General features: G+C 41.1%; 1 protein-coding gene across 2 annotated transcripts in view; it reads right to left on the bottom strand.

Moving 5' to 3' along the window:
- Window positions 1-10,438: 10,438 nt before the first annotated feature.
- pamr1b (peptidase domain containing associated with muscle regeneration 1b) overlaps window positions 10,439-16,499 on the bottom strand; it is a 38,894-nt gene continuing 32,833 nt past the window's right edge. Inside the window, exons 8-15 of one of the 2 annotated variants that reach the window (XR_016115068.1) lie at window positions 16,211-16,402; window positions 14,913-15,737; window positions 14,660-14,836; window positions 14,196-14,262; window positions 13,364-13,593; window positions 11,702-11,827; window positions 11,478-11,639; window positions 11,258-11,396 (exon numbers count right to left, since the gene is read on the bottom strand). Coding sequence is in view for 1 of the 2 variants with exons in the window: in XM_088997331.1 (XP_088853457.1) it covers window positions 10,830-11,396; window positions 11,478-11,827; window positions 13,364-13,593; window positions 14,196-14,262; window positions 14,660-14,836; window positions 14,913-15,737; window positions 16,211-16,402 (2,408 nt within the window). In the remaining variant the exon portion in view is untranslated. Of the gene's footprint in view, window positions 11,397-11,477; window positions 11,828-13,363; window positions 13,594-14,195; window positions 14,263-14,659; window positions 14,837-14,912; window positions 15,738-16,210; window positions 16,403-16,499 lie in introns of both variants that reach the window. The other variant, XM_088997331.1, reaches the window with a different exon arrangement.

Raw genomic sequence — 16,499 nt, 5'->3', positions numbered from 1 at the left:
GTACATGGCTTGATTAGGCCATTTGAAAGAATCCAGAGTTATTTACGATGCCTCTTATCAAGGGTTTTTGTCAGCACAGAGCTTCAAAGAGGGGTTTAAAACACCCAGAGACAATTCTGGGGCCCTCACCTCATTCCACTGTGTTGACCTCTCGTAAATGACAGTTCAATTGGAAAAAGTAAATAAAATAGTCAGTAAATTAAGCTAAATAACAGGAACATTTATCTCGAATTGGATGAAATTGGCAAGGTAAATGTAACTAGATTCGCTGGTGATTAATTACTTACAAGAGATTCACCAGTTGGTATCGGACTTTTCACAAAGACAGGTTTATAGATTTATTGAAATAATGATTGTGACATGATCATTACACTCGTTTTGACCTGACAATTGTCATCCCCCTGAAGTCAAAGAACAGATTATTTGATTCATATATACGGTAGCAAATTGAATTTGATCGGATTCACCTTTATTAGTTTCTGAGCGGAGAAATTAATTTGAAGAGGACAAGATTGATTTGCAAAATTTAGTGACTAAACTTTTTTCATTATGCTTTTATGCAGATTATGTGGACCGCAACAATTCGCAAACAGAGCTGGGAGATGGTGGTTGAGAAATTGTTCAATTTGCAGGACGAATTGATGAACTGTGAGATGCACACGCCACTTGCATCCACCCATCCTGTGATTTTCTAGGGGCAGATGCTGCTGAATCACAGTATCATCCGAACTGAATTTTGATTCTTGATGTCTTTGCAAACAAAATTTAATCTCTGCTTCAATTGTCATAGGAGATCCAACAAAGGAGAGGCCGCAACGGCTGGTGGGATTCGCCTGCACAACTAGAGTTGGCACACCCAACTGATGATTTGGGATCGCTGACAAAGCCCCTATTGAGAATAGTTTTGATTTCCAAAAGTATAGTGTTTGGCATTTATTCAAATGCTGACAATTTTTATTTTTTGCATATATTTCTCATCCAATCATCTAGCGAGCAACGAATTGTTACAATTAGGCTTGATCGTATGAAAAACGTTCGCCATTGGAGATGCAATGGCGGAAGTCCAATGTTTATTAAGACAGCCGCAAATGCTAATTTATCTTCTGTCTGCCTTTGCGTACAGTGATGACATTTGTCAGTTCAAAAGTAATTTATAGTTACGACTAAAAGTGCAGGATAACCTGTCAAGATTGATTTGATTGTGAATTATCATTGTTATTATGAATTGGATGCAGTGCACATTAAAGTAATTGACTGCAGTTCACATTAAAGGAATTTCTCGCCGTTAAGAATGAAATTGGCGCATGAGTTGAGTGGGCACCGATGTCAGTCAGAGATTCAGGCGGAATCAGATATATTGTAGAGGGTTTTCCACGCTAACCAGCTTCTTTCACAATTGGGAGAAGGAGATTCTTCAGGAGAGCTCCTGAGGAGTCCATGCCAGGGTGAGCGGAGATGAAGCTGGGTTGCGCGGATGGATGTCCTATGCAGAAGCGAAACTGAATGTCAACTGGTGCCCTCCAACTGAATGACAAAAGGCGAGTATGATGACCATTTACGCAGATTGCCATAATGTTGCTGACCATGTCAACTTGTGCTGAAGAATTGTGGAAGGTTGTCCACCCCCCAAAATTTGGCCTCCAAAATTTCGGAACAATGATTGACAAATGGTTTATACAAATTGATCATCGGTGCAATGTCAAAGACTAATCGTGTTCCACGCAAACACGTTCCCAGTTGGCAAATTGAGACTTCATGTCTCAACAGGGGGGGAGTGACGATAGCTCAGATCATCATTGCCAAAATTTTCACTTTTGGTAGGGAGTGATATTGGCTGTAACGTCATTCACCAAGAAAGTGGTGCCCTCCAGAAATGCAGACTCACTAACCACTAACATTTACTAACCAACTAACATCTAACAATGTCTGCCATTTCTGTGAGAGAATGCATTGCAGAGCCTTAACGATGAGATAGCCTTTGATAGGGAAAGAAACACCAAGAAAGTGTGATGTGTAGAATGAAACCATCTTTTCGACATGTGACCTGGCACAAGTCTTATTTGGTTCTCCACAGGACGGAGCTGCGATCTGAAGGGAATGAAATGGACCACGCCAACGTGGGATGGACCGGTTGTGGAGCTGCTAGGCGTCTTAGCAGCCACAAGCTTCGTCTGATTCGCGAGGACACCGTTCGTCAAGAAGATTCCCGATGCACGTCACTGGAGCCACATCGACAGATCACACAGCTTTTCCCAGTCATCAGCTCATCCGTACCACACCCTGGGGCCTGCTTGCGACAAATGCTGCAAACAATTTCGTTCCTCCTCGTCGTCCTGGTGATCACCATCCAGGATGCCATGAAGATTTGACTGTTGTAGAGATGACATGACTTTGATTTGAAATTGTTTCCATTGTGATTGTCCTATTTTGTGATTTTCTTTTCTTTTTCTTTCTTTTTCTGTTCACCTCCACCGATGTTAAATACAGTAAAGTCTCGTTATATCGATATCAGAATCAGAATCATCTTTATTGCCAAGTATGTAGGACACACAAGGAATTTGTTTCCGGTAGAACACGCTGCACTAGTATCGTTGTCAAAAAAACTGCTAAGTGGCACTATACAGTTCCATTTTGGCTACTGTTGAATATCCAAGGGAGTCCGAAAAAATATCGATATAACCGGGACTATCGATATATCCGACCCTGTTTGCATGTAATTTTCTCAGTGCGTGCATAGAAATAGTATCGATATAACCGGGACTATCGATATATCCGATATCGATATAACGAGACTTTACTGTATGTTCGTCAGGGGGGAGATGTTGGGGTAATCCGCGATACAAACATCTCTAAACATCGCTTCCTAATCTTTGTTTACATTTTAGACTTCCTGATACGTCATATCCTGCCTTCCTTTACATGATGTCGCATTTACATTACGTCACATCCTATCGCGTCACACACTGTGCACCGCATAAATACTCCCGCAGTCCGTTCTGTCTCTCTCTCTCTCTCTCTCACTCTGTCTCTCTCGCCATGCTTCCTCCTTAGCCGACACCGCGATGTCTCCGCTCTCTTCAAGATTAAACCAACTTTCTGTTCTACACCTGGCTTCCTGATGATTTAACCATCATCTGCCGTCAACGCCCGTAGAAGCAATGAATCAGGGACGAACGATCAAAATAAACCCGTCACAGGGGTGGCCAACCCGAGGCTCGTGAGCCGCATGTGGCTCTTTGGCTGCTTCAATGCAGCTCCTGGGCTTTCACACGACAACCAAAACGCCTATTGAATATGGTTAATGATGACTGCAGTGTACCATCACTGATATGAATATGTTAAATTTGTTGAAAATTATCATTAAGTAAACATTTCAAGTATTTATTCTCACAATTTATTTTGCAGGTTGACATGGCAGTAATTTCTATGATGACTGAAGAACAAATGGGAAAATAAATCACTTCTTATGGTGATGGAATAGCTGTCCTGTTCTTTTGTCAGCATTATACAGTCGTGAGAATGAAATGCTCCTCAAAAGACGAAGAGGCAAAATAAGATCAAGATCTCTGATGTGTATAAATGTATACATATGTTGAAGTTGATACATCATAGATTCTTGCAAAAATTTGCACTGTAGAAACAAAAATAGGTATTTTTCTACTTTGTAGAGTGGCATGGGCACCAGGAAATGCTGGAAGCCTTTAACACAGGGGTGTCAAAGTCATTTTTTGCCAGGAGCCACACTGTAGTTGCGGTTTACTCTCGAGGCCTATATGAATTTGGGGAAACCAAATGTTATATATCCTCTACATTTTACATAATGTGAAACAAATTAATGAATAACTCGTTTTCAAGTGTGAAGGCAAGAATAATGATTGTTATTGTGGTTTACATGGGACAATTTTAAATTTTGGTTCAGACTTCAGCAAGCATCTTGCCACTTGAAATGCTTGATTTGCTTTTGCGCGGCAAATAAAATGATGTGGCGGTCAAGATTTGGCCCCCGGGCCTTGACTTTGACACCATGCTTCAACATGACGATTTTCAGTCCCAAGATCAGCTCGAACGATTCGAGTACAACATCCAAAAGGTGCATGACTTCTATTAACTCCAATTAACTGTTGTTGTGGGCCGGGGGCGACAGGCATCTTGTCAGTCCGATTGAAAAAGCGGTTGAGTTCATCTGCCCATTCTTTGTCTTTTTCGTTCAATGTCACTGGGCTTTTGTGGCCTGAGATGTTTTTCAGGCCCTTCCAGACACCAGCGACATTGCTGTCTTGCAGCTGCTCCTCCATTTTCATTCTGGAGGCCTTCTGCCCCTCTTTGATCTTCCTCCTCAGTTGGATCTGCACGCCCTTCAGTTCCTCTCTGTTGCCCGAACCAAAAGCCCTTTTCTTTTCCTTCAGGAGGGATTTTATGTCGGGATTAATCCATGGTTTGTGGTTGGAAAAACACCACACAGTCCGGGTGGGTACGGTTTTTTGTTCACAAAAGTTTGTGTAATCTGTAATGTGGTCGGTGAATGATTCAATGTCCTCCCCATGAATCTCAGTGAAGAGCTCCCACCTGGTTGAATCAAAGCAGTCCCGCAGAGCTTCTTCAGCTTCTGTGGACCATATTCTGACCGTGCGGGTAACAGCTGGTTGCCTATGGACAAGGGGTTCGTACACAGGCAGAAGATACACCATATAGTGGTCTGCTCTTTCGCGAGGGAAGAAGAAGTAGTTACGTCATTTCAGACGTCTTGCTTGCCTGAAGGATACTCCTCTCGGAATTAACTCTTTCAGGACCAGACGAACATCCTCTTTCCTGACAAGATACCCATGTTCTCTGCACTTACTGGATATCCACCTGTAACAGTGTAGTTATAGGGAATTCTGCAATTGGTTGTGAATAAAGTCAACCAGGAAGCCCAAGTCATCGAACGTTTTTCGACGAAATAGTCCTCTTTTGTTCACCATTCGCTTCAAATGTATTTCACTAATTCGTTAACCATATTTAATCTCAATAACGAATGTAATGTATTTGTATTTCAAACCAATTTTAAAATAAAATTGGATTAAACTCACCAACGAGTGAAAAGGCTCCATGTTTGTTGGTTTCGGTTACCCAGACGATGACCCAGAAGTACATAAACCCGCATTTTTGAAAAAAGATTGAGAGATCTCGCATTGTTCGGGAGTGAATGCGAAGTATTGCGAGGAAATGCAAAGGTTTGCGAGGGAATGCAAAGTTTGCATTGTAAGCACTTGATGTGGAAGGCCTCAAGCATCCTGAGGTGGCGACTGTACAGGGTCTATGCTTCGCAGCTGTAGAGAAGGGTTCACATAACAACAGCCCGATAAACTGCAGCCTTGGTGTGGAGTTTGAGATCTTTGATTTCAAAGACTCTCCTCCTAAGTCTGCCAAAAGATGCTGATGCCTGTTTGATCCGGTTTTGTATCTCTCTGTCAATGCTGCAGTCGGCAGAGAGAAAGCTGCCCAGGTATTTGAAAGAGTCCACTATTGCTAGTGGCTTATTGGAGATGGTGAAGGTTGGTGGATGAACTGGAGGAATGGATGCCCACTGACAAATTACCTCAGTCTTTTCCACATTGACAAAGAGGCCCAGTCTACCATAGGCATCTGCAGCAGCTGAGAGACTAGCTTGTAGTGTTCTAGTATGTGGACCACAACTGCACAGTCATCTGCATATTGGAGTTCGATGACTTGCTCTGATCTTACTTTCGTGACTGCCTGGAGCCTCCTAATGTTAAATAGATTTCCATCAAGCCAGAAAACTATGGTAACCCCACTGTTCTTCTCGATCCTCTCGTGGAGCAACAGTGACACACACAAGAGGAAGATGTTGAACAGGACTGGTGCGAGTACACATCCCTGGCCTACACCATTCTGCACCTTGAAGGTTTGTGATTCATGGCCACCGATAGTCACACGTGATGTCATCCCATTGTGAAATTGGCTCAGGATGTTGATAAATTTCTGTGGGCATCCAAACTTCACGAGAATATTCCAGAGAAGCTCCCTGTTGACCGTGTCAAAGGCCTTTGACAGATCAATGAAAGCAACAAAGAGGTTCTGGTGCAGTTCCCTACACTTCTCCTGAAGCTGCGGAGCTGTGAAGATTATGTCTACGGTGCTCCTGTTCTTCCTGAAACAACACTGGGATTCTGGCAGCAGATCTTCTGTGATGCAGTTTATCAATCTATGTAGCATCACTTTAGCCAGGACCTTAACAGCAACAGCCAGAAGTAAGATGCCACGGCTGTTACCACAGAGGGATTTATTCCCCTTGCCTTTGTAGATGTGACAATATTTGCATCTTTCCACTGCTGAGGCACAGTTTCATGCTTCCACACATTGCTGATGAAGAGGAAGAGGGCACGGGTGCAAAGGTCTCTGCACTGTGAAGCCGGCGTGCTAACCACTCAACTACCGGGCCGCTGCTTCCTTCTTTTTTTATTGTTATATCGTTTTTTTTTTTCAGATATCAGTTCCACACTACTCAGTTTTTCTTCATTTTTATTTCATCCTAAAATGCTTTGCGCTACTTCTCGGGGACTTGGCTGGAAAAATATTTCACAGTGAATGTGTCACTGATAAAAGTTTTCGAACCACTGCTATAGTCGTTTAAATGCAGAGTGTCAACCAGCTCAAGATGTACCCAGTTTGTGGTTCCGTTCTGCCAGAGACAGAGAGAGAGAGAGAAAGAGAGAGAGAGAGGGAGGAAGTGAGAAAGAGGTAGGGAGAGAGAGAGAGAATCCAAGAAATAATATGTTTTGACTCCTTTTCCCTACCTTCAACGCTTGTTGGTATTAGTTTAGCTAAGATAGTTTTTAGATATTTGGCTACATTGTGAGTAGAAGAGTCGATGCTACAAACAATGGGTCTGAGCTATCTTATCTCCGTTGGTTGGTAAGACAGAATATCGCATAGAAAACACCACAAGGTTTGTAGGGAGTATCAAAGACCTCATGGAACCTGAGGAAACATTGGCATTTTACGATGTGACTTCTCTCTTTACATCTGTCCCAACCCCAGCAGCAGTCTCAGCGGTGATGACGAGACTACTGGCAGACGTTTCTCTGCATGAAAGAACCAAACTTAAACCGGACCACATCTGCCAATCATTGGAAATCTGCCTTAATATTATATATTTTCAATTTACGGAGAAATGTTACAAACAAATTCATGGTTGTGCTATGGCCTCACCAGTTTCACCCATAGTGGCTAATCTGTACATGGAAGAGATGGAGAAACAGGCCCCCACATCCTTCCCGGGGACAAAACCTCGACACTGGTTTAGATATGTGGATAGTTTTGTCATAATTAAAAAACAAGAAAATCAATCCTTCACAGATCACCTCAACTCGGTAGACATCAACATTAAATTTACTCGTGAGGACATTAAAGAGAACCAACTAGCCTTTTTGGATTGTAAAGTAATTATAAAAGAGGACAGAGCGCTAAAAACTGAAGTTTTTAGGAAGGCTACGCACACTGACCAAAACTTACTTCTCGATTCTAACCACCCTTTACAACACAAACTAGGACTTATCAGAACCCTATAGCATAGGGCTAAACTAATACCAACAAGTGTTGAAGGTATAGACAAGGAGTCAAAACATATCAACAGAGCACTCACAAACTGTGGGTACCCTCAGTGGTCATTTAACAAATGTCAAAAAGAAAGAATAGGGAATGAAACCAAAAATTCTGAAGATACAATAAGTAGAACCTTACATTGCCGGAGTTTCTGAAAAAGTTCTGAAAGAGTCCTTCGGCAACACAAAATTCCTACTTATTTCAAACCGATAAACACTTTAACGCAAAAATTAGTGCATCCAAAAGATAGGCGGCCAAATGAAAAACAAAGTAATGTAGTTTATTCAATACATTGTAAGAATGAAAATTGTAAAGAGCAGTACATTGGGGAGACTAAAAAAATTCTCAAAAAAAGACGATATCAACATCGCAGGGATAATACTAGTGGGCCTCAATCGGCAGTACATATGCACCTAAAAGCTAGCAACCACTCATTTGACGACAATGAGGGTAAAATCTTAGCGAAAGAACATAGATGGTTTGAAAGGGGAGTAAAAAAAGCACTTTTCATAAAACAACAAAATCCTTCATTAAACCGGTTTGGTGGGGTGCGGTTCAATTTTGATCGTTCATACAATAGCCTGCTTAGGCAACATAGGATTAGTAATACTGATGAGGTTATACTGGTCGAAATGGGGCAATCAGGTCAGTCGTTAGTCAGAACGACAGGAACTATCAGTGGAGCAACTGCAGTGGGTAGTCCTCTGCTCCCCCCAACCTGAGAGCAGGGACCAATCATAGCAGAGTCCGGCCCTGCCATGTCTGGACAGTAGGGATATATATATAGGGCCTAAACTACCAGTAAGACTTTAGGTTGCTGACGAAGTCTTTTGGATAAGAAGCGAAACGACCGACACCTTCAAAAAAGTACAGATGACGGCTGAAGAAACCTTTTCATCGATGGACGACTCCTGTACGACTGGGAGCTTACACAGACGTCAGCATAGCCAGGTTCAACAGCAACTTTTCAAAACAACAACGCTCTCAACGTTTTGGTGTCAACAAATGAACAAGTATCCCGTTGTAGCCAAGAAAGCCCTGGATTTTTTGATACCATTTGTGACAACATATCTCTGTGAGCAATAATTTTCAACGATGCTGGACATAAAATCGAAGAAAAGAAACAGACTTTGCTGTGAAAATGACATGAGAGTGGCACTTGCCAAGGTGAAGCCACGCATATCTGAACTGGTCTCAACAGCAGAAGTCACACTGACTTGCAGATACTATGTAATTTGTTGTGAGTTTATTCATTGTGTTGGTTTTGTTCTTAAAGGTGATGTTCATGCACGGTTCATTTTGTGTAGCAATAAAAACATATTGATGTCTTGAATTTAAAAAAAAATATCACAATTTATTTTTCACACAAGAGGGGTTTGGTGAATGCACATATAAAAATGGTAGGGTTCGGTACCTCAAAAAAGGTTAAGAACCACTGGTTTATTGGTTTGAAATAAGTAGGAATTTTGTGTTGTCAAAGGACACTTTGTCCTTTTTCAGAAACCTCTGCAATGTAAGTTACTACTTCTCCTCTCCTTTTAGTATCTTCAGGATTTTTTGTTTCGTTGCTTATTATTTTCTTTTGACATTTGTTAAGACCACTGAGGGTAACCACAGTTTGTGAGTGCTCTCCTGACATGTTTTGACTCCTTTTCAAAGTCAAAAGTCAAAGTCAGCTTTATTGTCAAATATGCTAATGTGCACGACATACAGCACAGAAGAAATTAATGTCCTCGCGGCATGCAAGGCACTTATAATGTGGCTAAAACGACATACAATTGACAACAGACAATACATGTACTCTACATGTTCTCTACATTCGACGCTTGTTGGTATTAGTTTAGCCGTATGCTGGAGGGTTCTGATCACTCATTGATCACAGTTTGTGTTGTAGTGGGTGGTTAGATTCAAAAGGTAAGGATTGGTCAGTGTGCATGGCCTTTCTAAAGACTTCTGTTTTTAGCGTTCTGTCCTCTTTTATAATTACTTTACAATCCAAAAAGGCTAGTTGCTTCTCTTTCATGTCCTCGCGAGTAAATTTAATATTAATATATACGTATACAGAGTTGAGGTGATCTGTGACGGATTGACTTTCTTGTTTTTTAATTATGACGAAAGTGTCGTGCACATATCTAAACCAGTTCCTGGGTTTAAAATGGACATGCCTTATCACCATTAAATTGCAGGGCACAAACAAACAACGATTTTCACTCACATTTTGACCAATGGACAGTAGAGTCATGCATGTTTTGAGAATGTGGGAAGAAGCTGGAGCATTTGGAGAAAACCAAAGCAAGCAAAGAGAGAACTTAAAGAAGGGGCAAAGCTGTATGGATCAGATCCTTTCAAAAATGAAGCAGATGCACATGCACCATCTTGCTGCCCAGTATGCCACTAAGTGGAAGGGTTTCTCTTTAACGAACGCTGGGTGCTTATCTTTAAAGGAATATGCAAGTGCGCTGATGTGAAAATGTTGCAGACATATTATTAGGCTTGCATTTTACATTTGGACTCATCCCTTAAATAATCAAGGAGCTCTTGAAGATAGAATGAAAATGTAATGTTATTGCCTCCTTTTGCAATACGCAAACTGAGTCATTGAAGCCGGTTCGGTTGGAAGTCATTGATTTAATTTGAGCACAGAAGAGTGAAATGATATGTGAATAATATGCGCCGTTTATGGTTGTGGGTATGGTGCTGCTCTGACCTGGATTCATTTGCTTCATAACACAGACGGTGGGCTTCACAGTGCGGGCAGTTCATTTTGTTTGTTGTTGTAGTTTTTTCCTAATCACGCCACCCATGTATTTCAATCATTCTTTTTACACTCACACAAAGTCCTCCTTTTCTTTATTGAAGAATCATCCTGTTTTTCAGTCTTTCAAGAAAATATGTACATCACTTTCATAAAAGTAGTTAATAGAAAAAAAAACATTACCTTACAATATGCTGTACATACAGTACATATAAAACATTACATCCTCTTTTTAAGGATGAAGTTATTTTCAAGTCAATAATTTCAGACTGATGAAGTAGACATCCTCTAATCAAAGACAGATCAAATTAATTTTAATCTGGGAGCATCCCTTTGCTTGGAGCACTGTGTTGTCCAGTGTTACCCTTGTGCAAGAAAAAAAATGTGACTAAAATTTACAGGCAAAACAAAGTAACAGAAATGAAAAGTAAGTGGTACACAATTATTGAGTCAGACAGTAGTAACATTTCTATTTCATACTACTCTCTATCCAGGCTTTGAAGTTTGCTACATTAGTGTAGACTGTATAGAGTTCAGGATCACACTCCCCTTGGTCATAGCCAAAGCTTACAAGTCCCAAAAGTGTCCATCGTCTCTTCTTGTTTCCTTTTGGGGGAAAGCCAACGGAGGGATTTTCCTTGTTGTCAGCAGGAGCAGGAAGGATAAGGATCCCCCCAGTGTCAGAAGGACAAATGGTAGAGGACCCATAATTCGGCTTCTGGCTTGCACACAGCATGTTGTCAGTAACACTGACAGGCACCCCATTACGGGCGTATTGCTTCTCGCATGGGACGATGTCAGCCAGGTGAACAAGGCCAACTCTTGCCTTTTCCTCTGCACCCAAACCTGAGTCAGGAAGTGGAGACCAACCAGTCACAAGCCCATGTCCAGACATCTCACCCTCGTTCGGAATGTCTGACAGACAGAGGGGTTGCACTTTCTCTCCAACCTTTGCTTTGTCCAGTAACTTGAGGACAGCTATGTCCGAGTCAAGGATATGAGGGTCGTAATTTGGGTGAATTATGATGGCAGCCACCTTTAGGAGCAAAAGAGAATGCATTCATTATTAAATAATGTAATCACCAGACTATACGGTAAAAGTTCATCTTGAGCTTACCCTCAAGTGTTGGAGACCTTTATTTTGATCATCACGATAGTGTTTGCCGACAACCACCTTGATTTTAGCTCCATCTAGAGGATAAACCTTCCCCAGCTGTGTCACACAATGAGCTGCGACCACAACACTCCTTTGATTCACAAGAGCCCCACTGCACACCAGCTGCCAGACAGAACCCCAGATATGATTGCTGGCTCTTGTGCCACCATCTTTCTTCATAGTACCAGTGTTATCTGCCTCGGTCAAATTGGTCCCTGCACCATTGGTCGAGCGACGGTAGATGGCCACTAGCCAAGGCCAGTGAGCCTCTCCTGGCCTGTCAGGGTCAAAGGTTGGATGCTTCCCACACACTGCCAAAGAGGTAGTGACAAGGAGGAGAGGATGGAAAGGGAAGACCATGATAAAGAGTGAGGACACAATAAACATGGCTCACATTGAAGTTGTGTCAACTCGAACTATTGTTGAACCTTTTTTGCTTCATTTGTCTTCTAAATGCCCTTTACTCTACAAGGTAAACAGCATTGCTATTTTAAAACACGTTGGCCAAAATGTCAGTATTTCTGGTTAGGTGATGTTGAATGGATCACAAAAACGTCGTGCGTGTCTCAGAAGCATGAAAGGACCACAACGACCATTTGTTCCTGAACCGTGCACTGTGCACTTGGAACAGCCCTTCTGGCCCATAAAAATGATATCCTCAAACTGTATCTACTTGGTAGAGTTGATTTTAGACATAATGTGAGTTTTGTGAAATGAGCCATGTTGGCTGTGGCAAAGTGAAGCAAATTGTGAATATGGTTCCTTCTTGGAGATCGTCTCGCAAAACACAAAATGGATGGTTTTGATTACATTATGTTATCCTTTCTCAGTTTCAGCATTATATGCAGTTACAGTATACTGGACCTTATACAATATGGCAGATGGGTTGACCTTTTTCTGTGACCGAAAAAAGGACAAATTGTAGCAGTCCTTCCATCACGTCAATGCATTTTGCTGTACTTTGGTCTGAAAACGTCATGTAGGACCAAAAAGAGGCAGAAGAGGGCGACAGAGCTCCATATAAGGAATTAATCAGCCTGTGGAAACGGGCTGATTAATTCCTTACACGGCTTTGTCACCATGTTCTGCCTTTTTTGGGTGCGACATTTCCCACCCCTGATGCCTCAAAATGACACGGAATAAATTCTTTAATCGATTGCAAACATGTATGTTTCTTCTTCAGAACTATTTGAATCACAGTCATAACTGGATGAGTAACAAGAAAGCATATTCTCCGAATCTGAAGCCATTGTTTTGATTCTCGAGCAAGGCAAGACGTCTTGCCGTGACAACACGAACATGGGGGCAGGACCTTCTGAAACTGGCCACTTCCGCTTTCCAATTGAAGTACTTTTTAGACACTTTAAGTCATTTTTATTGGTGTTTTGCATTTGACTAAAAATATAATACTGCGTGTTTTGGGTATTTTAGATGCTATAAGATGTTTTTCTGATGTCAGTTATGAAACAAAAAAGTAACGTCAGTTGTCCTCTCCCTGTTGTAACACACCTGATTTAAATGATCAGATCATTAGCAAGTTCTCCAGACGTCTGACATTGAACCTTTAAGTAAACCTCTTTTGTATTTTTCGTTTGCTTTATATTCACTGATTTTTTTATTTTTATGTCCATGGAAATTTTATGGACATAATTGTCCATTTCTTCATTTCCATTTGGATTCTCTGTATTATTGTGGTTAACTTGCATAATGTCAATATGTAGAAAATAAGTTATTAAGAGACACAATGTCAATTTTCCAATTTCTCCAAACACCAGCAATTTAGCTTGAAGTCTTCCATGATGACTGGAGCGTTGCCACGTCATATTATTGACCTCTGCTACCCTCACCTGGTGAACAAGATACATGACGCCCACTCCATTTGCCCGTCTTGAGGCAAGTCCGACGAGGGCTGCCGTTATGCTGGTAGAACGGAGACACGCAGTCATATTCAATGTGTGTGTAAAGGTGGTGGAAACCCGCAGCCAGCTGTGAAAGCACTGGTGGCCCTTTGGTGGGGGCGTCATACTGGATCTGTCGGCCCACTGCAGTCGAGTACAGCTTGTGCACTGGTGTCTTTCTGTGGGCCACAGGGGATACACCGGTTCAAATCATTTAATTGCATCAATTGTTTCGATTGTGAAGAATGAAATGTGATTCAAGTTTTTTTCCCCGTTCTTTTTTCATTATTATTATTATTATTATTATTATTATTATTATTATTATTATTATTATTATTACTCATCCATCCATCCATTTTCCAGATGCAAGTTTTTGTAATGTGGGACTCGGTAAAAAGCCACGAAGGCCTGTGGAGAACATGAAAACTGCACACAGGGAGGCCAAACCGGGTCTTCAACTCATGACCTCTGCATTATGAAGTGCTAACCACACGACTATTATTATTATTATTATTATTATTATTATTATTATTATTATTATTATTATTATTAATAATAATAATAATAATAGTCGTAGTAGTTGTGGTAGTTGTGGTAGTAGTAGTACTAGTAGTAGTAGTATTAATAGTAGTCGTAGTATTTGATGGAGGAAGCTCGAGGTTTCCTCAATGATGGCAATACTTCAATTTAAATTACATTTTAAAGAAACAAGACCGACATAAAAACAAAATGCAAAAATAAACAAACAAGCAATCAAACAAACAAAAATAAACATACAAACCTGAATGGTGCTTGAGGGGGCAGGATTTTCTGTCTGACCAATTCTGAAACTTTGGGCTCCCGACATGCTGCAACAAACAAATTAAATGTGTTCATTTCAGAAGTTCAAGCCAAAGAGTGATGTTGGTATATTAAAGGACAACAGATTAATTCACCAAGAAGCAGCGCAAATACAGTATATGTCCAGCTTCAGTGAGTTTTTTTTTCATGTCATTATACAGCATCATCCATGCCTTAACGACAAATGTAATATGATCCAATATAAGAGCTGTGCAAAGATCTGCAAACATGACCGTGTGTTATGTGTTTTTTTTTTTCATTCCAGATCGGAACTGAAAGTGAAAACCACAAAGTGCAACCACCATAAATGTTGTCCATCCCCACAGACACCTTATGCATTATGCATTTGATGGTATCATCTTCTCTTGGGTCTGTGAAGTAAATATGATAAAGCATTGTCATTACCTCGAACACATTGGGGCTGTTTGCCACTCCAGGTACCATCTGGTTGGCAGCTTCGTAGGGCATCTCCACTCAGAGCGTAGGAGTGATTACAGGAGAACTCCACTGTTTCAGGCTTGGCCCCTGCCATCATCACGTGATAGCCATGGTAGAGGCGAGGGGGAGGTGGGCAGTTCCTCTCTGGAGAACAGCACTTCATGTTCAAGGAAGGTAAATAAGAGTGAAGAGAAACTCACATATTAACATTCTTTCTTACCAACAAAGCTCTGGTTTACATCCTTCTCTTTTTCCTTCGCCTTTCGATCCATATCCCGTTCTTTTGGTTTCTGGGGAGGACTTGTCTCCACTTTGTCTTCTTTAATTGTTGGACTTTCCTTAGGTATCCCACTTTCCTCACCCTCTGCCCTATAAAGGGTATACTGTGTAATATTGATTCTTGAGGGAATAATTTTCCTTCCTGGTAAAGCTGCTGTATTGTTTTTACTTAAGTCATTCAGATCATCCGTGACTGTATTGTTCTTTGCCATTTCCTGTTCAGAGATCTTGACTATGTTCATATTCTGTGAGGACACCCTCCGCAGTTTAGTGTCGTTTGGTCCAACTTTGTCAGAGTCTTTTTTTCCATTCACTTGCTCCTCTTTTCTTTCCTTCTCGCCTTGTCCTTTGTCTTTTATCACCACTACGTCAGTGGTAGCCGTCTCTGACTTTGCGGACTGGCGGTCGTCTTTATTCCCAGATTTTACTATGTCAGCTTCTTTATTCTCGGCTGTATCCAGGCCAGTGTCTGGGTTGACATTATCCACTTTATCTCTTTTACCACTGCTGGTTTTCTCCCGGCCATGACTTGTTTCCTCTTCATTCCTGTCCTCAGCCAGAGTTTTTTCTGTGATAGTACTTGTGTCGTTTGCTGTTGTACTCCAGAGATCACTTTCTTGCGTGACAGCTGTGTTCCCCTGGATTTTTACCTTAGGTTTGCTGTCATTTTTCTCACTGTATTTGTCTTCTTTAGCTGAATCCGTACCTCTTGCAGTCTCTTTTTCGGTGTCCTTGTCTTTTTCTGCTTCATTGAGTGTGTTATTCACTGCAGACGAAGAACATCGAAATATCACTTTCATCATTTATCATTTTTACTGTTGCCGATATTGGCACACAAACAATTTCTAATTTTACAACAAATGCAAAGCTTTAGCACACTATAATGCCGACATATGATAAACTCTTACCTCCTGGGACACATTTGTGCAAATCTATAAAGTGGAAGGTTGTTTTTCCATGTTACAGAATTGCATAGACAGCCCCAAGGACAACACATTATAAGAAATAAAGAGCTTGCCTTTATTCCAAGATATGAGTTTGTTCATGATTATGTTTGCAAATCTCCTGAGAATAAGCTATCATCATATTCTTTTTTAATGTCCCACTAAGGCTAACAAAAAGACTCCTGCAAAACAAATGATTAACCATGATTGATTGTTTACAATTGAGGAATTCGCATAACATGAGAAATACAGGCTCTAAAAAGGAAAATGAAATATTCCAGTTACTCAACCTGACCTTGGGTACAAACAGGTTGAGTTCCGCTCCAGGTGTTGTTCGGAAGGCAGGTCCTTTGGGAGGCTCCACTGAGTTCAAAGGGCTGATTGCAAAGGTACTGGAGAGCAATTAAAACATCATTGGGTCCATAAACCAAGAAGTGGTCCCCATGTCTGGGTTTTGGTGGTAGCGCGCACAGTCTTCCAACTGAAACTTGAGGATATAGAAAAGGTATCCATTAAATGATGGAACGTTCAGTGAGTATTATTTTCCATTGAATCAATGATGAATAAAGCCAAGTTATGTTTTA

This window comes from Hippocampus bargibanti, linkage group LG05, assembly GCF_051943395.1.
Source record: "Hippocampus bargibanti isolate YZ-2025 linkage group LG05, ASM5194339v1, whole genome shotgun sequence".
NCBI lineage: Eukaryota > Metazoa > Chordata > Actinopteri > Syngnathiformes > Syngnathidae > Hippocampus > Hippocampus bargibanti.
The sequence above is the reverse complement of the archived record's forward strand: the minus strand, read 5'-3'. Positions and strand labels throughout refer to the sequence as shown.